General features: G+C 41.8%; 4 protein-coding genes and 3 non-coding genes across 12 annotated transcripts in view; 2 read left to right on the top strand and 5 right to left on the bottom strand.

Moving 5' to 3' along the window:
* NEK4 (NIMA related kinase 4) overlaps positions 1-3743 on the top strand; it is a 47700-nt gene extending 43957 nt beyond the window's left edge. For all 4 annotated transcript variants that reach the window (XM_073811228.1, XM_004316556.4, XM_033865136.2 and 1 more), the window contains one exon: positions 853-3743. In XM_073811228.1, coding sequence (XP_073667329.1) covers positions 853-878 — 26 coding nt within the window. In that variant the 3' untranslated portion in view covers positions 879-3743. The remainder of the gene's footprint in view (positions 1-852) is intronic.
* SPCS1 (signal peptidase complex subunit 1) lies at positions 3252-4945 on the bottom strand. The gene is made up of 4 exons (XM_004315667.4): positions 4805-4945; positions 4386-4445; positions 4218-4304; positions 3252-3742 (listed from the first exon to the last, which is right to left on the bottom strand). The coding sequence occupies exons 1-4, from the start codon at positions 4838-4840 to the stop codon at positions 3617-3619; spliced, it is 309 nt and encodes a 102-aa protein (XP_004315715.1). The 5' UTR covers positions 4841-4945; the 3' UTR covers positions 3252-3616.
* Positions 3252-23330, bottom strand: GNL3 (G protein nucleolar 3). Its single transcript, XM_019947454.3, has 17 exons — positions 23177-23330; positions 21972-22030; positions 21440-21577; positions 21209-21322; positions 21038-21118; positions 19828-19960; positions 18607-18719; positions 18240-18357; positions 17862-17949; positions 17165-17339; positions 16908-17050; positions 16692-16825; positions 16422-16600; positions 16082-16142; positions 4805-15994; positions 4386-4445; positions 3252-3742 (listed from the first exon to the last, which is right to left on the bottom strand). Exons 1-15 carry the CDS (start codon positions 23187-23189, stop codon positions 15909-15911), a joined length of 1635 nt encoding a protein of 544 aa, XP_019803013.1. The 5' UTR covers positions 23190-23330; the 3' UTR covers positions 3252-3742; positions 4386-4445; positions 4805-15908.
* Positions 3703-15676, top strand: GLT8D1 (glycosyltransferase 8 domain containing 1). Of its 3 annotated transcripts, none has more exons than XM_019947456.3 (10): positions 3703-3840; positions 9812-9865; positions 9948-10046; positions 11916-12129; positions 13544-13661; positions 13888-13972; positions 14129-14241; positions 14603-14769; positions 14887-14999; positions 15143-15676. In XM_019947456.3, the coding sequence occupies exons 1-10, from the start codon at positions 3801-3803 to the stop codon at positions 15331-15333; spliced, it is 1194 nt and encodes a 397-aa protein (XP_019803015.1). In that variant the 5' UTR covers positions 3703-3800; the 3' UTR covers positions 15334-15676. The 3 variants fall into 3 exon arrangements, with proteins under 3 accessions (XP_019803015.1, XP_073667333.1, XP_019803016.1); XM_073811232.1 differs by lacking the exon at positions 3703-3840 and adding an exon at positions 5034-5170; XM_019947457.3 differs by lacking the exon at positions 3703-3840 and adding an exon at positions 5381-5507.
* LOC117314028 (small nucleolar RNA SNORD69) lies at positions 17396-17472 on the bottom strand. Its single transcript, XR_004528715.1, has one exon. It is a non-coding gene; the product is annotated as a small nucleolar RNA SNORD69 (small nucleolar RNA).
* Positions 18481-18562, bottom strand: LOC117314032 (small nucleolar RNA SNORD19B). The gene has a single exon (XR_004528717.1). It is a non-coding gene; the product is annotated as a small nucleolar RNA SNORD19B (small nucleolar RNA).
* LOC117314027 (small nucleolar RNA SNORD19) lies at positions 19709-19786 on the bottom strand. The gene has a single exon (XR_004528714.1). It is a non-coding gene; the product is annotated as a small nucleolar RNA SNORD19 (small nucleolar RNA).
* Positions 23331-23360: the final 30 nt, after the last annotated feature.

Genomic DNA, 23360 nt, shown 5'->3' with positions numbered 1-23360 from the left:
TTACATTTTAGGTTTAGTTGTTATGTCTCCTTTAATCTGGAACAGTTACTGAGTCTGTTTTTCATGACCTTGACGTTTTTGAAGAGTATAGGCCATGTGTTTTATAAAATGCCCCTCAGATTGGGTGTGTTTGATGTTTCCTCATGAATAGATCCAGATTATGCATTTTTGGTAGGAATACCACAAAGGTGATGTTGTGTCCTTCTCAGTTCATTGTATCAGGAAGTGCATGACATCTGTTTAACATATTATTAAATGTTATTTCAATTTCAGGCATTTCTTTCAACAGACATACTTTGAGTATCAAATAGTCCGTTTTTTTTTTATTACTAGTCAGTTTGAATTTTATGTTAATTGGTTGTATTATTTTTTAAATGCCTTTACTGAGTTATCTATGGGATTGATTTTGTTTTATCAATTCTAATATTCTGTTTTTTTCCCCTTTAATTAATTTATTTTCTCCATTTCATGTGTGTGATATGAAACGGAATGTCTAGGTTTCTAATAAGGATAACAGGTGTTTGGTGGCTTTTTTTTAATTACTTTTTATTAGAGTATAGTTACTTTACAATCTAATATTGCTGTGTTTTATTGATTTTAAGAGCTCTTTATACATTAATGGTATTAATTCTTTGGCATGTAGCAAATATTTTCCTTATTGTTTGCTCTTTAATTTCTTATGACTATTTTTTGGTATGTTGACATTTAAAATTTTTATGTAAACAGAACTATTAGTATTGTCCCATAAGGTTTCTGCTCTTGGTATCATGCTTAGAATAGCCCTTTTAAGGTTACAGAAATATTTTTTTCTACTATATACTGATTTTTTTTTTTTTTATGTTTCCCAAATAGGTACGTTTGCGGGAGCACATGGGTGAAAAGTATGTGACTTACAATGTGAAAGCTCACCAGTTAAAATTTTTTGAAGATAATGTAAAATTTTGAGAATTTACCTAATCTGCTGCCAGAATGAAACTATTTTCAAACGTTTTTGGCTTAAACAAAAACAAACAAACCTATAATAATGACTGGAGTCCATTCACCATCCTTATATTTTGTTGGGCCTTTTTTTACTAGAAAAAAATTGGACAGAGTAATATGAAGCAAGCTTACTACAAAAGAAAAAAACCTTTGGCTATCTTATTCTCTTTATGAGGGAAAATCTGTTGTACGACGTTTATTTGGTTACTGTTTACTGAGCCTTAAACCAACTTGATATCTAGAACTATTTTTTTTAAGGTACTTATTAGCTTGAATACAGGGATATAACATACTGGATTGGAAGTTTTATATTATACTAGAGTGACGAAAGCAATAGGAGAAATAAATGACATATATCCAGTGACACTACTTTTTACTGTTAATAGCCTTAAGTAGAAGTTGATAAATTATTTTTTTTATTATTCTGGGAGTAGATTTAAAGATATGGCATTATATATAGTACTTGAGCATTGAATTCCTTTTTTTGCATATTGATGGATGTTTTAACATTTTATTTCCATTTAATATGGACCTCATTCAGGGTATACAAGAAATGAAACTAGGAGTTATTTTGGGCTAGTAAATCAATATGTTTTTACATACTGGATTTTTTTTTTCTTTTTAAGATTTATTTTTCCATCAGCGAAAACATTCCTTAAACGCTAATTCCTTTTCTAATTCAGCAGGTGTTAAGTAAAGTCCAGATCCTTTTAGTTATGTTGGACATATTTGTCTCCTGAAATTTGTCTTCTTATACATCAAGATATTGTCTTCCCATGTTTTAAATGTAGAATTGTATATCACATATTTTATTAGTTGTTTAATAAGGGGCAACACCCATCTAGCAAATAGTTTTTAAAAAATAAAAGTTTTGATTAGTAAATTTTAACTTCTGCATTTGAGGGACTCTAAACATGAATATGACTCCAGAAATATTTTCATTTTTTACAGTTAAAAATGTCTTACCTTTTATGAAAATTATACACACACATAAAATAATAAAATGTTCTCTTTCTAGTCCACATAAAAGACTTTTATTTAGTTTTTACTATGTGCCAGGTGCTAGGCCTGGGTTCATGGCCTAATTTCTGAAATTTCTTTATTTTGAAGGGTTTTTAACAACTTAACTCTAAAAACATCTAGTCCTAGTGCTCAGCTGAGGACAAATTTTTGGCAAACCATCGGTCTTCCTGAGCTATTTACCATTTCTTGCATGTTTTATAAATCCACATCTTTCCACAAAGTCATCAGTTCTACTAAAGTTTTCTAACTTACTGGTATAAAGTTATACATATTATTTTCTTAGAATAAAAAAAAAATCTCCTCCATACCTTTTTTATTAACATTCTGTATATATATATATATATATTTTTTTTTTTTGCGGTACGCGGGCTTCTCACTGTTGTGGCCTCTCCCGTTGTGGAGCACAGGCTCTGGACGTGCAGGCTCAGCGGCCGTGTCTCACGGGCCCAGCCGCTCCGCGGCATGTGGGATCTTCCCAGACCGGGGCACGAACCCGTGTCCCCTGCATCGGCAGGCGGACTCTCAACAACTGCGCCACCAGGGAAGCCCATTGGGGTGTCATTTTGAGAACATGAGATGACATGATTTTTAACCCTATTGGGAGCTCTTAACTTTATAATCACATTTATTATACTTATTGATATGCTTGTTCTTGTTTCTGCCATCTTTTATTTTTCTTCCCCTTTTTTAGAATCCTTTCCTGACTTTTGCTATATTAAGGTCTTTGCTCCCTTTTTTTTAAACTCATAGTTTGGAAGTCCTATATCCTGGTATTGAGAAACAGAATATTACCTGTAATAACCCTTCCACTCCCATCCCTCCCACAAGGCCTTTAGAACATTTTTCTCTTCGGCCCTCTGGAAAATTTTAAAGGAATTTACAGTTTTATGGTTTCCACTTTGAACCACCTTAGGTAAAGCCTGGATTAAATGTTTTCTGCTTGGCAATAGCCTTATTTTAGTGGTACCAAGATACTACTTTACCACAAATTTACATTTGTGGTAAATTTCACAGCTGTAAGATATCACATATGAATCATGCATTGAATAAGATGTTAAATGTATAAAGCAAAAGTTTTTTTATAGGTGCTTTTGCTGTTGTTAAAGAAAAAAAAAAGTATGTTAGGAACTTGTAGCTTCAGAAAAGAGAAATGGTTCTTACACTTTCAGAACCACAAACTTCTAACTTTGGCTTTTACTAGTAGTCATGCTGCAGAACAATAAACAAAAGACTCTTTAGACATTGAGTTGCACTGTGAGTTTTATTTGAAAACATTAAAACAGCCTGATGACTCATAATGAATTATAAAACTTTGATAGTTAAACTGTACTATCATTTATGAGGCTTTTATTCTTCATTATTTTGTAGACCTGAAAGAAACTTTGCATACTTGTGTTTTCTGTTCTCCATTTCAGAGGAAGATTGTGAAGAGAAGGTCTAAAATATTTATAAATCAAAACCCAACATAAAAGTGAAATATAGAGAGAACAAAATCTGTACACAGCTGAGCATAGGTGTTTTTAGCTCATGTTTTGGATATGAAAACAATTTAGCTCATGTCACACGAAACAAAAGCAGGTGCAGTAGTAAAGCTCAATCATGAAAACCCCAATCAATTATTTTTAGCATGCCTCTTAATTTTTCTTTCCCCTGGTTTCTTGTCTTCTGTGCCTGAGTCTTGAACAGGTAACCACTTGAGGGGGTGCCGGCGATAAATGGGCCACGGAGGAAGTGTCAGCTGGGTCAGAACAGAGAAAATGCATCATTTATGGCCATTAAAAGTTTAAAAGAGCATTATGGATAATGCCTGGTTCCCAAATGACTCCTATGCTAAAGGTAAAAAAAATGAAACTGACATTCCTATGAAAACTATGTGCCACCACCCAGACAAGATACTGTAAGTGAGAACAAGCCTCATTGTTTACACATGGCTTTAAGAGCTAAAAGAAAGGTGAGGAGGGAGCAGTATGAAGACCGTAAGGTCTTAAGGTCTAGTGTGACTTTAAGATTACTGCTTGGATCGCCTGCCAGAAGAAATGAGCTTTATGTAACTTAACCTTATCTGATGCTATTTGGCATTTACTTTTCCAGTGATAGCAAGGGAAGGACGAGGTAAACGATGGTGCCGGTTCTCACTACTAGGGCCAACCAAAACAACCCAATTCAGAAAACCTAAGTTGCCACCAACATCCAAGCACCCATAAATTTCTTACCAAACACGAAAAGGCAAATCCCGCCATAACTATATAGACAGTCCACCCGAACTGTTCAGCCACGTACCCGTAGATAAATCCAACTATCTAGAGACAAAGCAAGTATATTAAATACAGTCAAGCTGGGGTGGGGGTGGGGAGAGATGACTATGCAAAACCAATACTTACTGCAGAAAAAAGAATAATTCCCTGAAACATCTGTTCAGCTAGCTTCTGGCCCTTGTAATCCTAGAGGTGAAGGAGAGCAAAGCAGAAATTGGTTCCACCACTGGAGAGGTACATTCCTGCCCTGGCCTCACAGCTTTGGCACAGGGCGATCCCAATATATGGGACTTCCCCAAGAACTTAAGCAAGGAATGACATTCTGGGTTTCCCGGGGGAATTAAAGCAAACTCACGGAACCCGGGCTGGGGTATCCTCGCGGGGGAAGAGAGAAGGGGACCCAGGAGATTCATTTCGGGGAAGAAAGTAGCCATCCGGGGTAGGAACCGCGCTGCACCGGGTGGGTCTCGGACAAGGGTTGCGGAGCTGCCAGGCTCGCGAGCGGCGTGTAGGAATCTTGGGGCCGAGGCGGGCAGCGCCCTCACCATTTGCGTGGGCAGGGAACTCAGATACTCCAACATGACTGGCTCAGGAGGCGGGCGGCGGAGCGAAGGCGGCCGGGACTCAGGGACAGTAGGGGCCGGAGTCACCTCCTGCGTACAGCTCTACTGTCCTGTCGAGCCGAGGGTCGCGATGGCCGCGGCCCCGGAAGCGGATGTCTCCCACAAACCCGGTCGGCCCGAGGCCCCTCCCCGTGCCCTCGCTAGGCGACCCGCGCTTTCGGAGCTGGCTGTAGGCCGGCGCCCTCTCTGCAAGGGCCGAGATGCTGACGGTGGCGGCCGAGCCGAGGCATCACGCGCCCGTGAAGGGTTCGCCGTCAGCGCTGTTGGGTGCCGAGGGCCGCGGTCCAGGTCCGCCAAACTGTACTTGGCTGTGCCTTCGCGGCTTAACGGCGGCCTGCGCGCGCCCCGTCTCCATGGCGACGGACATTTCTCGGCGAGGACCCCAGCGGTGGGGCTGCCCGGCGGCGCCTGCTCTGCGCGACGGTCTTGCGGACAGAGCGGCTAACGGCGGGGGGCTGCGGGACTGCGCGGCGGCCGCGGAGCTAGCGGGCAGGCGGGCTCGGTCCGGAGTGCAGGGGACGCGGGCGGCCCGGCAGCGGGCTGGGCCCCGGGGCCTGCGGTGGGGACGCTGAGCTGGCGGGGCGGGCCGGGGCGTGGGCAGCGGCCCCTCCTCCTCGGGCTGCAGGTAAGGGAGGCCGTGGGGGGCGTCCGAGGGAAACGGCTGGCCTCGGGGCCGCGGGGTGGGGAGAACCCCTGGAGCGTCACCCATTGCGAAACACTCCTAAACGTTATTGACCCCCAGAATTTAGAGGGGAGTACCCCAGAACCCATCATCCAGAGAAAGGGAATGCCCTCGGAGAAGGACGGGTCCTGGCCCGTCTCTTCGCACGAGTTGGAGAGAGTTCCCACCCGGGGAGTCTCCAGTTTGTCCCTGCAGGCTGCTTGGCGGCTTCACTGGCGTCCTCACAGACTCAGGCCTCCCGAAAGAGGCCAGCAAAGGTTTCGCACTGCCTCTCAAGGCCGGCGTCTATCTCAGAAGCTTAGGCCCTGCCCCGTTACTCTGAGCAAGGTGGAAGACCCACGTTCCGGAGAGAAACTTCTGGGAAACCTGGGCCTGTGGGTCCCAACTGGCTGTCTGGCCTCTGTGCTGTGTTGCGCCTCAGGGTCACAGGCGGTGGGATTCTAGGCACTCCAGGGCAGGCGGTGTGCGGCTGCCGACCTCATGCAGTCAACAAACATTCCCGGCAGCTTTTTTTGTGCCATGAATTGGGCCAAGGACATGGCCGTGACCAACACCAGGTCCTTGCCTTCCTAGAGCCCAGAGTGTGTCAAGGGAGACAGCCACGTAACCCCACAAATATAAGCCGGATTTACTCTGGGGGAGCGAAGCCTGGGAGATGTGAGAGCTCAGGGGAGATGCAGCTGAATGTGAGGTTTGGGGGAGGCTCCCCTGACTCCTGAAAGCCAAGTAGGAGCTAGGCAGAGAAGAGGTAGAGAAAGTGGATGTATATCCTTAGTGCCTTTTCCACCTTTCAGTCTGGCAGAGACTAAACGGACTTTCCCTCGTATGCAGAAATAGATGAATCCCTCTGTGTTATCCCTCTTTAAATGCATTTCACAGGGTGGCAGTTGCTGCAGAGCCTTTATGGTATTTGAGCTATAAAGATAATCATGGGAAAAGGAGATTGCGTGTCAGGTTCAATTTCAGATCTCCATTGGAATCCATGTCTTGCCTTGTGTTTGAATTTGTTTTCATGATTATTATCAAAGATCGTGTTCCCTTTCAGAGCTGAGAACCAGCCTTGCTCCTGGATTAACAAGACCATTCAACAAATATCACATACCTATTACCATTTACCAGACATGGTTTTAGATGGCAAGGATACACGAATAAACACTTTTCACTGGGATCACTGTTTTCATAGAGCAGGGAAGACACAAATCAAATAAATGAGATAATTTCATAATTGAAGAGAGGGAGCGGTGAACTTTCTTGATGGCCTCTGAGGGGATGGGTAAGAGGACAGAAAGATGACCTTGGTCTTTTGTGACCTCGACAAAGCCACTTTGAATGGAGAAGTAGGGCCAGAAGTCTGGTTGAAGTAGGATAGAGGACAAGAGAGAAAGTGGAGCTGGGAACTTTAAATCCTTTCAAGCTTTTAGAGTGAGAGTGAACAGAGAAACGGGTCTGTGGGTCTGCTGGGATATGGGAAGTGGTGTCTTTTTTATTTTTTAATTAACTGGAAGATACCAGAGCATGATAATTAATGCTGCTAAGTGTGTGATCCAGCAGAGAGGGAAAGAGTTTGCTGATGCTGCGCCAAGGAAACAATTATAGGATAGGTTGCAGAGCATGAGTGGAATGGCCTTCCTTGGGAATATAGAGCAGTAGAAAGAAAAGCAGAAAAGGCCACTGAGATGTGGGTACTATTGCAGGTAGCTAGCAAGTTAAAAACATAAAGTATTCTTGCCCCGTAAGGTTTCTTCACCCATATTTCTGGGAATGCCTGCTATGTGTGTGTATTGTGAATGATTTGGGAATGTGAAGGTCTTGTAATTTATAGACAAAATGCTACTTTTCATAGTGAACAATTGAATATTACTGATCAAATTGTACACAGTTGTGTACTCTTGCAAAAATACAGCCAATATTGCACATCCGGGATGTACATACAGTTTTGTTTTGAGAATTCTTTCTAACCAGATCAGTGAATTCCATTACCAGGAATTGCACCAGGAAAGGAAATATGGATCAGACACACTCCATAATAATCGGCATTTTGCATGTAGATAACTGTGGAAGAGTTTTAGGAGTAGGTGGTTTCTGCCATGTGAATCTACTTAAGTACATCAAATACCTGCTGGGATTGTGTTTTTCTTCTGTCTAGCTAGCTACAATAGCACAAATACTTGTGCCTCTCAATTAACATACCACCTGTAAGTAATTGTTAGTGGACATTGTTGAGCTAAACCATTGGCCCTTATACCATTAACTAAATGAGATTTATTAAAGTGAGATAGTTTTCTCCAGTCTTGGTGGAAGTTGACTCCAAGCAGGCAGATGTTAGAACTCTGTCTGAGCAGCCCCCAGTCTGCCACCTTCTATAGGTAAGGCTCAGTCCTCAAGAGGAGATAGAGACACATGGCTCAGGGTATATAACGATTTGTAGTCTTTAGAGAGTAAGCTTGTTGGTATAATATACTTTACATATACTGTTCTAGAAAGAAATGAGAGTGAGCGAGAAAGAATGTGTGTATTTTAGATTGTTCTTTGGGAGTCTGAATTATGTTCTCCCAAATTTGTAATCTGGCCTGTGATCCCAGTTTTTAAACAGCACTTCAATATATTTCTCTTCTTTTCAAAGGCCTTGAGAAATCAAGTGCCTGATAGGCACGCACTTCATTTAAGATGAAATTAATTCAAACTAACTTTGATTTTAGAAATATGCTATATTTGAAAGTGCTTTGTAAAATTAATAGCCTTTATGTAAATGTTAGGTACTCCCATGGGGGAAGATGAAGTAGAAAGGGGTAAAGTTCTCAAATGTAGGATCACAATATCCAGGTTGTAAAAAATGTTTTTAATGAAACATTACCCAGAGATTGTTGTAGAAACCTAATTGTTTAATTTAGCCCCACTTACAGTCTTGTTTCCATTGAATTGTTTTGAAAAAGTGAAGGCTTCAGATGAGCTGGGGAGCACAAACCACCGGCGGAGTGACAGTATTAGACACCACTTTCATAAGAGATGGGTAGTTAACCAACAGATAGGAAGCCCCAGAAGAAGCTAATTTTTTCTTTTAGCAGATTTTTAATTTTTGAGACTAGAGCTCTAAACTTTTGATAGCAAGATTGGATTTTGTGAATTTTTGTAATTCTGTTTCCCTGCTATAGGTTTTTTTTTTTATAAGTTTATTTATTTTTGGCTGCGTTCGGTCTTTGTTGCTGCGCGCGGGCTTTCTCTAGTTGCCACGAGTGGGGGTTACTCTTTGTTGCGGTGTGCGGGCTTCTCATTGCGGTGGCTTCTCTTGTCGCGGAGCACGGGCTCTAGGTGTGCAGTCTTCAGTAGTTTTGGCTCGCGGGCTCTAGTGCGCAGGCTCAGTAGTTGCGGCGCACGGGCTTAGTTGCTCAGCGGCATGTGGGATCTTCCTGGACCAGGGCTCGAACCCGTGTCCCCTGCATTGGCAGGCAGATTCTTAACCACTGCGCCACCAGGGAAGTCCCTCTGCTATAGTTTTAAATGAATTTGGGAACTGTTCTTTTTTCTCTTTTCTTTAATTCCAGTTAAAGATGAATGGAATACATCTTGGAGCAGGGATGTTTGTACCAACGAGGCTGACCTTGGTTTACTGGATCATAGACAACTGAAGTCCATGTCTAATTAGGAATTTTAAGTAGAAATTCATTCAGAAAACATTTCCATAGTGGTTAGACTCCAAGTATTCCTCCTGGTAGAACTTCTTTTGCTTTTCATCTAGTGGCATATGGTATACAAGGCTATAAGTTACTGGAAGTATTTTATTATTATGACTACCATAAAAAATTCAGATCCCAAATTGGGTCCTTGGAAACTGTTAATTCAAAACGAGTTTCTTGCAGAAAATACCGTATGCATTTCTTGTTTCTACCTGAATAAAAGTGTGTAGGTGGGACTTCTCTGGTGGCACAGTGGTTAAGAATCCGCCTGCCAATTCAGGGGACCCAGTTCGAGCCCTGGTCCAGGAAGAATCCCCATGCTGCAGAGCAACTAAGCCTGTGCACCGAAACTACCGAGCCTGCGCTCTAAGGCCCACGTGCCTAGAGCCCATGCTCTGCAACAAGACAAGCCACTGCAATGAGAAGCCTGCGCAGCGCAACGAAGAGTAGCCTGGCTCACCACAGCTAGAGAAAGCCCGCACGCAGCCAGAAAAAAAACCAAAAAGCATGTAGGCATTTTGATGGCCATTCTAATGTACCTACTGACTTTGGGGGCTTGTTTTTGTTTTGTAGGGTTAATAACTAATATTTATATAAGACAGAAGAAAAAGATGTCATTCCGTAAAGGTATGTCCTTTCTACAGTTCTGTTGTTTTATACCAGGTCAAAAGGTGAAGAGATGTAACATGGGCATTCTCCTCTGTTTCAGTAAACATTATCATCCTGGTCCTGGCTGTTGCTCTCTTCTTACTGGTTTTGCACCATAACTTCCTCGGCCTGAGCAGTTTGCTGAGGAACGAGGTTTCAGGTATGGGAACCCTGACTAATGCCTTGGCATGTGTTGAGGACCTGGAATTCCCTGTGTCCCACATTCTGAGTTACATCACTAGATTCAAAGAAAAGGCGGCTTTTTTCTTGGCCTTATAGAAGTACTAAAGACTTTCAGAAAGGCAGGTGGCACTCATTGTGCTCTTGCAGCCTGTCCCCTTCTCCTTGCCGGGCAGTTGTTTGCTGAGGGTTTGATCTCACAGAAGATTCCTTTTTACCAAATCAGAGGCCTTGGAGAAAGGAGCCACTGTGGGCTGTTATCTACAGACATTTCAGTAGGGCAGGGCTTCAGAATGTGGGGACAGGTGAGTGTTGCTGGTGTTTCATGCCTCCTCTGTTCACTGGAGTGTCAGTCTGGTTACTTTCCTTTACCTGTTACTCTGCTTTAACACATGAAACCATATCAGCAGGTCTTTAGTAGTAAAACAAAACCACAAAGCCTTGTCACCTGATTTAAAAGACCACTATTGTATAATTCCGCTGCCAGTTATTTTAGATTAGTTGTTCATACTGCTCTGCCTTGGTATTGAGGGATGTTTGAGGCTTCAGAGTGTTTGTCAAAAATCATTTTTGGATTGTCGCCCACTGTACTTGACCAGAGCAGGAAAAGACTAATAGCTTTTCCTTAACTTTCACTGAGTGCTCTGATAGCATGTTTTTATAATAGTGTATATATGTGTGTGTATTTTTATATATACATATATATTTACATAAAGTAATGCATGCTTCTGGTGGGAACATATATAAAAAAGAAAACAGCATTCAAGCTCCATGAGGACAGTTGTGTCTGGTACATAGGAGGTGCTTCTAAATATTCATTGAATAAATGATTTCACTGCCTAGAGATAATTATTAAAATTTTGTGTTAGTACCTTCCAGGTTTTTTTTCTCTGTATTTTTTTCTATACAGTTGAGATTGTACTATATATAAACTACACATGACATGGTTTTTCACATAATTATATCCCAAGTACGTCACCATGACAAAACTCTTCATATGTAAATTTAATGTCACATAGTTTACTTTTTGCCATAGGAAAAAGTCTTTTGGTACAATGACTTTCAGATTTTTTTGATGGCAACCCCACAATATGAATGTGTTACATACAGCAGACACATACATGTATTTATTGTCTATCTGCCCTACACAATGGTAAAGACTTGACCATCTTATTCATGGCTGTAACCCTGGTGCCTAGATATTGCTTGGCACATAGTAGGCATTCAGTGTTCAATGCATGATGAATGAGTAAATGAACAAACATTATAAAAAGCAAGGTTTACAAAACAATACTAGCATTTGCTGTATGTGATGCATTCTGATATTTTCTAAGTCACTGTTCTATTCCAATTCAGGAACTGTTTTCCTACTCATGTTCTGATTGCGATCCACTTATACTGATTTCATGCCTACTTGTGGGATACAATTCACAGTTTGAAAAACAACTGTTTTTTAGTCTGTTTCTAGGTTTTTCACAATTGTAAATAAAATTGTGACTTTTGGTTACCTCTCAGATGTCCTTAAGAGACACAAGGGGAATTATTGGGTCAAAGGCCATGTACCTGTTTAAGGCTCTTGATACAAATTGCCCAAATAAGGTCTAAAAAGATTGTTATATTCCTACCAGTAATGTATCAGAATTGTCTGCCTGTTTTTTAAAAAATGCTTTTCCAAAGGCCTGGTTACATACAGGAAAACACAATTTCTGGGCTATATGCTTCACATTACAATGAGGCAGAATGAGGTGTATCATAATTCTCAGCTTACCTCTTTTCATGCCTTGGGCTCTGTATCAAAAGCTCTTGAGATTGTGTTTGTATCACAGTACCTTCTTTGTGTTCTTTGCAGATTCAGGAATTGTGGGGCTTCAGCCTGTAGACTTTGTCCCAAATGCTCCCCAACATGCGGTAGATGGGAGACAAGAGGAGATTCCTGTGGTCATTGCTGCATCTGAAGATAGGCTTGGGGGGGCCATTGCAGCCATAAACAGTATTCAGCACAACACTCGCTCCAATGTGATTTTCTACATTGTTACACTCAACGGTACAGGAGACCATCTCCGGTGAGCTCCGCTTCCCTGATGATTCTGCTTCTAGGGGATGCTCTAAGAGCAGGCCAGCTGCCAATCCAGTAATATGTTTTTCAATGTTTACATTTTTCCTATACAATTATACCACATGTAAACTGCACATTGTTCTTCCATGTGATTGTACCATAAACATGTCTCCATGATAGCAAAAACATGTAAGAAAACTGTGCCAAGATGTAAATCAACTGCGTTACTATGCATAGTTAAGTGGATTTTTTTTTTGGTAATAAGACTTTCTCAATGAAGGAAGTAAGGTGTTGATTTACATTCTCTTACGAGTTCCTTATTTCAAGAACATGCTCTTGAGTAGTTCTGGTCTAGAGTGGGAAGGGACATGGGAGCAATGGCAAGGTAGTATGGTGAAGTGAGCATAGACACTGATCCAAATTTTAGCCCATAGTGGGGAACATTACCTAACTCTTTGGAACCCATTTACTCATCTGTAAGTACGGGGTATAAATATCCAGATTAGAGGATTGTTGTGTCAAGTAAATGAAAAAATATATGAAAACACCTACGACATAATAATCGCTCAGCAAATGATCCTTACTATTGTAACCTGTGATTAATAGAAACTCAATCTGATGGATAGTCTTAACTGTGTTTTGAAAGATGCTTTGAATTAAGATTTACAAAGTTTATTCCAAGAAACATTTTATCTAACAGGTTAATAGTGGTCAAAGTTCTAAAACATATCTGTCCTTGTGCCTTTCTCCATGGTTGTTCATCAAAGTTGTTAAGAATTATTTTTCCGTATTTTAAAAACTCAAGAAATCATCTAAAATAATGTAGAAAGAAATATTGCATTAAAATAGACTATAGAAATAACATTATATCCACAAAACGCTGATGTGAAATGGGCCTAGGAAAAATGTGCAACACCTCTTTAGGGAATACTGACGTTTCTTACAGGCAGTACCTTAGACTCAGGTAGAAATCACTCAGCCAACACAGTGAATTAATGAGTGTAGATTAACAGACTGATTTACCAGCTTTGTTGATAACTTAGCTTTCACTACCATCATATTTTGACTCATTTTCTTCACTGATGTATTTGGAGGGACAAATGTTAAATGATCCATGTGGTGAAAGGATCTTCTCAATTCCATAATGAATTTTTTCTACAGCAGTTTTAGTGTCAGAAGAGTGATCAAAAGTATGAGCCTTTGGGTGCACTATCACCATGGAATCTTGGTTCAGGACGGGTCTTTAGTGGGTAAATTCACTGCAGATGAGGAAACCAATGCTCAGAGGTGAAGGGGCTTGAAGACACCTATTTTGTCCTCAGGATTTCTCTTGCATTATGGTCTTATTGGAAAGCAGAGATATGGCTGTGGTTTGGGACATGATTACTTAAAACTGATATTTAGTGGTTTATTTTCATCAGGTCCTGGCTCAGCAGCAGTACCCTGAAAAGCATTAGGTACAAAATTGTGAATTTTGACACTAAACTTTTGGAAGGGAAAGTAAAGGAGGATCCTGACCAGGGGGATTCCATGAAACCAGTGAGTTCCATGCATCCTTGTTTGTACTTGGTAGTATTATGAAATGATTGGAATACCTGGGTAACTGTGGGTACAGTACTAGTACTTCCCTGGGGACCAAACCTGGAAGTTCAGAGACCTTTGGCTGTCTTCTGCTGCATGGATACTGAGAGCATTCTGGGAGTTTCTAATAAACAAAAGCACAGCCACTGACAAATCTTGTGCCAATGCCTCTTTCCTTTTCCAGTTAACCTTTGCAAGGTTCTACTTGCCAATTCTGGTCCCCAGCGCAAAGAAGGCCATATATATGGACGATGATGTAATTGTGCAAGGTACTAAAGAATGTCACCATCAGTGCTGCTCTCTGTCCAGCGTGGGCGATAGTGGTTGTCTTATTTATGATATCCTATAAAAGGCCATCCTAAGTGGGAGGAATAGGGAATCTTGGGGCAACTTCCAGTGTAAATCTTAAACTTTGTCTGTTTCAGGTGATATTCTTGCCCTGTACAATACACCACTGAAGCCAGGACATGCAGCTGCATTTTCAGAAGATTGTGATTCATCCTCTACTAAAGTTGTCATCCGTGGAGCAGGGAACCAGGTAAATTACTTATTAGACCTTGTAAATAGACACTCCACTCCCTATAATTCATGTCAATGGGGAGAGGCAGCAAAATCAGGGAATTCTAAATCTTTAGCTACATTTTATTCACCAATTATTTCATCCCAAAACTCAAGGCTGCTTTCCTAGATTGGTTCACGGATTAGACACCCTAATTCTCCTTGAACATCTGGCTTAATGTTTAGGTTCCTGTTGTCTAACTTGCAATCCCAAGTGTCACTTTTATTTGCTTTATGTAGAGCCCTTTGTTAATAATCTGAGAAGTCGTAAGTAAGCAGAACAGTTATCAAATTACTGTTTGAAGCATTAAACATACTATATATCCCAATTGTGTTTTTAGTACAATTACATTGGATATCTTGACTATAAAAAGGAAAGAATTCGTAAGCTTTCCATGAAAGCCAGCACCTGCTCATTTAACCCTGGAGTTTTTGTTGCAAACTTGACAGAATGGAAAAGACAGAATATAACTAGCCAGCTGGAAAAATGGATGAAACTCAATGTAGAGTAAGTATGTAACTGGCCTAGCTGTGAAAACTCTTGTTATTTCAACCCTGGTGGTCTTCACTAACAGGAATTAGGATTCTTTACTAACAGCTTTCATTTGTTATCTGTCCCACCAAGAGAAGGGCTGTACAGTAGAACACTGGCTGGCAGCATCACAACACCACCTCTGCTGATCGTATTTTATCAACAGCACTCCACCATCGACCCTATGTGGAATGTTCGCCACCTTGGTAAGTAGATAATTCACCAAGGGCCTAAGCTAATAAAGTGTCTAAAGGACCACCCTCAGGGATGGAATATATTGTTTCCCTTAAGTTTCCTGCAGTCTTGTGTCTGATTAGTAGTCATTTGGCTCTTTTTTCCTAAATGTAAGGTTCCAGTGCTGGAAAACGATATTCACCCCAGTTTGTTAAGGCTGCCAAGCTACTCCACTGGAATGGGCACTTTAAGCCATGGGGAAGAACTGCTTCATATACTGATGTCTGGGAAAAATGGTATATTCCGGACCCAACAGGCAAATTCAGCCTAATCCGAAGACATGTGGAGATCTCAAATATAAAGTAAATAAATATGCTATAAGCATTTCTCAGGAAGTCCTGGAAGACAGTATGTGTGGGAAGTAACACTTGCTAGGCTTCAATGCCTGTTTGCAGCAACAAAGGGACAAGGGACATTTCAGCTGGGTAAAGAGGACAAACTGCCCCATCTGGCAGTCAGCTTCCCAGACAGACTATAAATATGCCTCCATCTGCCTTACCAAGAGTTTGCTTACTGACAGTGCTGAACGACCAGAGGTGAATGTACTTAGATACGGCTGGTACAGCTAGTTCAACACTGCTGCTTGGTTTTAATTTTGTGACCTGTGGCCGAATCTGTAAATAAAGTAAAAGTACATGTTTCAATAAGGTATGTTTTAACTTTACTTCTATCCACTCACTGTTTAAGAGATATCTTTTTATAGAATTTAGACACTTTCTAAAGTTGCCTGATTTTTTAAAATGAATATATCATTATATACACATTCACAAAATTTACACAGTTTATGTCATACTGTAATAAACTGGTACATCACACGCAGAGAACAGCTCACAATGTTAAAAACCAACAACAAAACACCATTATATAAGGACAAAGTTCTATTATACATAATCTGTACTGAAATCATAAGCATCATCTTCCTCTTCAGTCATTTTATCCAAGATGAAAGATGGTGCAGACTGCTTATCTATATTGGAAAGAAAAAGGAGGTGTTTAAAAACAAAAATAAAAGCTACTGTACTGCTTTGTTAGAAGATCCCTCCACCCAACTCACCTGATTGACAGTCCTCAGGCAGTGCCTCGCAGGCCTCTTCTTCAGGGGACATGTCTGAGCCCTTTTCGTGTGGGACAGAGAAACAGTGTTAGTAAGCCCTTGTGTGCTCATTAATCCAATTTAATTACATACCCAGAAAACGTCTCTGGAGTTACACATTAATGGATGCACAAAATCAAGACTAATGATTGCAAGCCTTAAACTTCTAAATTGTACGAGGCTTTTTAAAGTCATGAAATATTTAATTTCTATTTCTTCCTTCAGCCCCTTCCCCTCTGTTGTACACTGTAATGCTAGAAAACTTACTTCAGCTTAAACAACTCACGCACAACATACTTACATCACCTTCGTCAACACATTCCTGGTCAGTGTTGACATCTTCATAGTCCCCCCGCTCCTCCTGCTTCCATTCTTTCTGTTTCGGCAATTCTTCAGGTATGTCCTTTTCCTCTATCACTCCATTTGTCAGACCCGATGACTGGAAAAGGATGCTACTGGCTAAACGAGGGCCCCTGATGGCTAGAAAAGGTAAACAGCCCGTGTAAACAGATGAGACCTTTATTGGCCTGTCAGCTTATGAAGACAGTATTTAAACACAAGCCGTGCTTACCTTGTATGCTGTGTGCATTGTTCTTTTCCAGTTCTTCCAGATTAAAGCCCCATTTCATGTCTGTCACAATGCTCTCATTAAAATGTGGAGGAGTCCAGGATGTAGGGGGATGGCAAAAGTAACCTAAGGAGGCACTGGTATTAAAAATAAAGTGTGTCAAAAATCAGTTCCTTTATTCTATGTGGCCATCAAAAAGCCAACAGAAAGAAGCCTTACCCTGTCCACTCAGACCACAGCAGTTTGGCAGCACCTTCTACATTTGGGCTTCCACCTTTTTGGTGCAGTCCTCTTCTCTGAGCAAGTGAAGTAAAAAATTCCAGAGAATTCTTAAAGTCTGGGACAGTAAATTTCAGTACTACCTTATTAAAAAAAGAAAAACAAACTGTCATCTATCTGATATAGTACAGATGTTAAAAAAAAAATGCTTATAATGAAAGACAAGATGGAGCTCAAGGGAAGGGGATTCTTTTTACCTGTCGAGCATCAGCATGGGACAGAATGGCGCTAGCAGCCTCCATTGGTTTTACTACCTCAATACTTGCTGGACTTCTCAGAGCGAGTGCAATAGCAGAGTTAAGTGGAGACACGATGAAACTTGGACTATCTATGATTGTGATTTGTTTGTCCAAGGGGACAACCTGCATGTACCTGAGACAAGAAAGATGGTAACTGACAGGCACTGGTTTTCCTGAAGGTCAAGAGACACAACGAAGCTCAGGGTTGGATTGAACAAACTCAGCACAGTCTGTCAGATCCATTTTATCATCATTTGCTTCATGTTTATCTAAAACCGTAACAGCACACCCTCCTCTTCTAAAGACAAAACACTACGTGTTATAGCTTACATACATATTGACCTAAACACATGCTGTTTCCTCTGTAGTATCTCCTCCCTCTTCTACCTGGCAGACTTCTATTCATTTCAAGTTCAGGTTCAAACATCACTTCCTCTAAGGCAGCTTTTCCTTCTATGAATCTATTTGCTCGTCTTTCAAACTAGATTGTGGGCAGCTATTCTAATCAATTCTTCCCAAGCCTAACACTGGCTTAACCCTGTTCCTTTCACTAAATAGAAAGTTGAGTAAATAGAAATAGAAAACTGTCTCCCTTAAAATAAACAAAATCATACTTACCTATAATGAAATATTGCAATTATGGAACTCAATTTACCTTGTAAGTCCCATGGATACACCAACATTGCATATCCGTTCTTGTTTTAAGCTATTGATGATGCTGCTTTTCCCCACATTTGGGAAACCTACAAATGGGAAATCCACAGATACAAAAGGCATTATGTGCTGGTAATTATAAAATCTCCACTCTCTTATTTTATGCTTGCCTGTTTAGAGCAAGACCAGAGTTGGATCTGAGCATCTTCACTTCAACACTAAAACTACTCTTAGCATCTTCATTTCTTGCACAGGTAATGAAAGAGCAGGAAACGATTATTAATTCAAATAAACCAGAGCTCTTAGAGGCTAACATTACCTATAGTGCCGAGTTGCACTTACTGAGATAAGACATAAAATATGTTGAACTGAAACTCACCAATTACCCCAACGTGAATGGCTTTGCCATAAGTCTCCTGAAAACCTTCAAGAAGCTTCCAAAGGCCTTCTTTTCCAACACAGACTTCACTTTTGAATGGAGCAGCTTTCTTCTTTACCTTCACAAGTTAAAATTCTAAATAATTAGTTTAACTACTTCTGACAATCCACCAGACAAAACCCAAGCCATCTGGCTCCAGAGCCCATCTATTAAAATCACATTCCATTGCCTTTCAGATTATCTCTGGATGAAATCAGAGTTGGATCTTAAAAGTTATCATTTTTTAATCAAGATTTTGTACACTCATCATATTTCACCCATCTGAAAGATGAAAGAACCACATCTCCCACCACTAAATTAAGGGTACCTTGATTCTCTTCCCTTTGTCCTTCAGATTTGTTGAGGCTTTGAACACCACTGTTGGCAATTCCTTTGTCAAATAACTTAGCCAGTTCTCCAAATTCTCCTTTGGTACCAAATCTGATAGGGATTAGGAATAAAACATTGTTCCAATTTGGTCATTTTGTTGAGATAAATTTGCAAAGTCTAGTAAACTATGGATTTCATTCAGGTTTGCCTTTTCCCAGTTTTTTCAAAAGTATCTGAACTAGAAGATGGGGAGAGGGTCAGCTGCCTACCATGCTTCTGGTTAACAGAGTTCAGTATGTACACCTCTGTGTTTCTTTAATTCCCCTCTGCATTGCTCATCCTTTCAGGATTAAGTCATCCTCTAGAATATTACCATACTAACCTTAGGGCTATGTTTCCAGAATTTACTATCAGGTAGGAGCCATGTTTACTGACCCCAACTGTAATTTTAGATCCCATCCTTACTTTCTGTTTCACAGGTTTCTGTTTCTGGGTGTTTCTGTCCCTGCTGCTCAAACCCAGATACATAATCATGTCTCATCGACATTGCGCAGGTGTGAAGAATGTGGCACTCTGTCATCATTTCCTACGTGAAATATACTACACAGTAAGCTGAGCATAAAAGCTTACACTGTTAAATAAGACAAGGTGGTTAAGTACTGAATAGCGAAAGAACAGTACAAACCAGTTAATTCGCTTCTAGAAAACATCTCCAGGACCTCCCTGGTGGTGCAGTGGTTAAGAATCCGCCTGCCAATGCAGGGGACACGGGTTTGAGCCCTGGTCTGGGAAGATCCCACGTGCCACAGAGCAACTGAGCTCGTGCACCACAACTACTAAGCCCACGTGCCACAACTACTAAAGCCCACATGCCTAGAGCCCGTGCTCCACAACAAGAGAAGCCTGCACACTGCAATGAAGAGCAGCCCCTGCTCGCCGCAACTAGAGAAAGCCCACACACAGCAAAGAAGACCCAACATAACAATAAATAAATGAATAAATAAGTAAATAAAGTATAATATAGTAATTAAGGGGAAAAAAAAATTTCCACCCCACTGCCCAGCACTGTCTTTGGCAACAAGAGCTCATGCATATGCATTGGTTTTGTTGAGGTCAGAGTTGGATCTTATCAGTCTTCAGAGACAATCAAGACTGTTCAGATGTTTTCCTCATACCTCACTAGTGTATATGGAACATAAAGAGCAATGTTTTCGCCTACCTGATTTATTTAATACAAGTACCAGCTTTTTCTGTCCACCCTTGACAATGGCTTCTTCTACCTGGGGACACCGGCAACCAAGAGGATCTCTGGCATCCAACACCTCCAGCACAACATCTGAGGCTTCAATCACCTGTCAAAGCAGAAGCTATCAGAACACCATCCCTTGCTCTGGCACCACCCTCCACATAAGTACACTGGCGTTGTCTACTTTTCAACAGGGTGAGCTCAGAGTTCAATCTCTTAAAATTTTTTTTAATTTATTCTTTTTTTTGGCTGCATTGGGTCTTCGTTGCTGCACGTGGGCTTTCTCTAGTTGCAGTGAGCAGGGGCTAGTCTTCATTGCAGTGCACGGGCTTCCCACCGCGGTGGCTTCTCTAGTTGCGGAGCGTGGGCTGTAGGCGCACGGGCTTCAGTAGTTGGGGCACACAGGCTCAGTATTTGTGGCTCACGGGCTTAGATGCTCCCTGGCATGTGGGATCTTCCAGGACCAGGGCTCAAACCTGTGTCCCCTGCATTGGCAGGCGATTCCTAACCACTGTGCCACCAGGGAAGCCCCAGAGTTGAATCTCTTATCTTCACTTTGGTGTGAATGATGTTCACGTGTTTATTTCTTACATGACAGTAAGACATAAGTTTGTTCAGTGGCCTCTGATCAAAGTGGATTTCAAGAGTGGAAACATTCCCAACTATCTAAATGTATAATCTTCCCATTCTGAGTTATGTAGTTTGAAAGACCTTTGTGGCCCTACCAAGAGCTGCTGAGAAACACAGTCAGGGTCTATTCACAGGAGGGAGTGACCTTAGGAAAATAGGTGTAGGGGATGGCAGTGCTACACCAAGACATCCCCTTGACCTCCTTCACTTAGGTTTCAGCAAAGTACTTTAGAGATTCTCACTTTTGTACTGCTCCTCTAAAGTATTTCCTTCTATTTAAAAAGCCACTGTGTCATAATGTTATTTTATCACAAAATGCCACTTCTGTAAATCATGCTTATGGGGAACTGTTCCCATGCAAAAAAATTAAAACCATAACAATATTTCCTTCAGTGAAACATATCAGTAAGCCAACTTGCTGAAGAATTCTTCCTGCTCAAGAGAACTCTACTTCCACCTCTACAAGGTTGGTGTCAGGAGAGAAAGAAAAAAAAAAAAATCTAGTCTTTTAAACCTCATTACCACTTTTAGACACTAACCTAGACTATGATACCTTTTTAAGTTCCTGACAATACAGCCTCTTCGGATTCTGTTTGCTTGACTTGGCTTTCTTAGCTTTGCATTGCCCAAATTCCTAGGTGATAAAGACAAGGGGAAAGGACACAAAATTAGTAGGTCAGTAGATGTAACCTATTTCTCCATTTTTCATGACTGTAATCATTACCTCTTTCACAGGTTCCATGTTACATAGCTCAACAACAGGGTCAGTTCCAAGTCTTCTTTTCTTGTCCTGTTCCTTCTGCCTGTCAAGTTTCTGCTGCTGTTTCAGTTCTTCAAGCTGTGTTCAAGCCACAAGAGAAATGGGAGAGCCAAAGTGACCTGATATTGTAACTTTACTTTGAAAAAAATACACACACCCACACATCACTTGTTGAACATTTTAGATGCATTTTACCCGCTGTTTCCTTAGCTCAGCTTCCCGAAGAAGAGCCTCCTTAAAAGGAGCACTGTTTGGAACTCCCGGGTCTTTCCTAGGCTTCTTTCGACCCCGTTTTTTAGCCTCTTTCCTCAATTTTCTATGGTGTTCTCGAACCTATCGTAATAAAATTTTATTAGTTAACAAAAATACTAAACAAAATTCATGTGACTAACCAATCTGGCTGCAGTTTACTTATATCTGTAAAATGACCTAGAAACATAGAACTTTAACTGTAACAATGCAGAGAACACATGCTTATGTATGAAACAGCAAGAAAAAGTCACCAGGAGATTCTTTTTGCAGCAATTGTTATCATATTGATCAAAATTTAGACTCTTATCACTGAATTACTTCTGATGCTTAAGAGCTTGTGTCATAGTCTATCCAACCTCCGTTTCTTGAGGTGAAATCATACTAATATTAATCCAGACCTCTTTGTGGAGAAGGGGTGGGGCAGAAATAAGTTTAGCATTATACTTGGTATAACTCTTTCAAGAACAAGACTTACCTTTTTTTGGATTTTATACCGCTTATGGCAGGTCATGCGTTTACTTGCTTTCTTTAACTCTGCAAAGCAACATATCACAAAAGGGTTAATTTATTTACTGTTTTCTTTTTAATTTATTTATTTTTGGCTGCGTTGGGTCCTCATTGCTGCGCATGGGCTTTCTCTAGTTGTGGTGACCGCGGGCTTCTCATTCTGGTGGCTGCTCTTGAGCCACCGGGGAAGCCCTATTTACAGTTTTTTAAAGTCCACTTTATCCACAAATGATCAGTTTTAGTTTTTGATGACTGCGCTCTAGGGTCACATCTATGTTTGCGTTAAGTAATTAACTGGCTCTGAAACCTAATTTAAGAATCTTGTGGGGAAGTTCCCTGATGGCACAGTGGTTAAGAATCCGCCTGCCATTGCAGGGGACACGGGTTTGAGCCCTGGTCCGGGAAGATCCCACATGCCGCTGAGCAACTAAGCCCGTGCGCCACAACTGCTGAGCACGCGCTCTAGAGCCCGCGAGCCACAACTACTGAAGCCCGCATGCCTAGAGCCCGTGCTCCGCAACAAGAGAAGCCACCGCACCGCAATGAAGAGTAGCCCCCACTCGCCACAACTAGAGAAAGCCCGCGCGCAGCAACGAAGACCCAACGCAGCCAAAAATAAAAATAAATGAATTTTAAAAAATCTTGTGGGTGTGTGGTAAAGATAAAACACGGACCGCTCAAGTCCCAAAGACGGATTCAACAGATCCGTTGTAGAGCCCAACTTCCCCGCTCCCACTCTTCCCAGATTATACTGGGATAGGACACAGAAGCGTATAAGATCCAAAAATAGAGCCACTTCTTATCAAATAGCACGAATCACAAAGGAGGAGCTAACAGTGGGGTCGAGAGGCGGCTCTCAGATCTCACCAGGGCCGGATCAAACGTGGCCGCACAAGGGAAAACGCTGCGCCTGAAACCTGGCTCAGACACTGACTGGGTCCTCACGAGACTCTGGCCCGACCTTCACCCTTGGGGCCCAGCCTTCTTTCTGCACCACAGGCCCGCGACTCACGTGGAGCCTTCCAACCCCCCAGTGCTAGGCGGGATCAGGGCTACGGCCTCCCCGCCGGCCCTCCATTCCCCAGAGACCAAGCCGCAGACGAGCGCCCTGGTGGGTCCGTCGACCATCAGACACAGAGGCCCCCCCCAAGCCCGCCCCCTGACCACACTCACTCGGCCGCTTCATACTGTAAGTCGGACGGGCTGCGCCCGCTGTTGCACCAGCGCTCACAGCCACAAGCGCCTCCGCAGGCGCCACGTGCGAACAAAGACCACGGGCGAGCGTCACGCACTCACGCTGCCGCCGTAAAGCGCGCCGCGGCCTGCCCGCGTGCGCGCGCACGCAGTGTCGCGCGGA

This window comes from Tursiops truncatus, chromosome 10, assembly GCF_011762595.2.
Source record: "Tursiops truncatus isolate mTurTru1 chromosome 10, mTurTru1.mat.Y, whole genome shotgun sequence".
In the NCBI taxonomy this organism is placed as follows: Eukaryota; Metazoa; Chordata; class Mammalia; order Artiodactyla; family Delphinidae; genus Tursiops; species Tursiops truncatus.
Note: the sequence above shows the minus strand (reverse complement) of the source record. Positions and strands in the feature narration are given on the sequence as shown.

Bases quoted from the DNA above. Each gene is read 5' to 3' on its own strand.
- SPCS1 (XM_004315667.4), bottom strand. From the start codon at position 4,840: ATGTTGGAGTATCTGAGTTCCCTGCCCACGCAAATG. The intron at 4,446-4,804 runs GTGAGGGCGCTG...CTTCACCTCTAG, and splicing joins GTTCCCTGCCCACGCAAATG to GATTACAAGGGCCAGAAGCT. The intron at 3,743-4,217 runs GTAAGAAATTTA...GTTCTGACCCAG, and splicing joins GATTTGCCTTTTCGTGTTTG to CTGACACTTCCTCCGTGGCC.
- GLT8D1 (XM_073811232.1), top strand. From the start codon at position 5,083: ATGCTGACGGTGGCGGCCGAGCCGAGGCATCACGCGCCCGTGAAGGGT. The intron at 10,047-11,915 runs GTATGGGAACCC...TGTTCTTTGCAG, and splicing joins GCTGAGGAACGAGGTTTCAG to ATTCAGGAATTGTGGGGCTT. The intron at 13,973-14,128 runs GTACTAAAGAAT...TGTCTGTTTCAG, and splicing joins CGATGATGTAATTGTGCAAG to GTGATATTCTTGCCCTGTAC.
- GNL3 (XM_019947454.3), bottom strand. The intron at 18,358-18,606 runs GTACCCTTAATT...TAACTTGTGAAG, and splicing joins ACAAAGGGAAGAGAATCAAG to GTAAAGAAGAAAGCTGCTCC. The intron at 17,340-17,861 runs GTAAATTGAGTT...TTCTTGTCTCAG, and splicing joins GTATCCATGGGACTTACAAG to GTACATGCAGGTTGTCCCCT.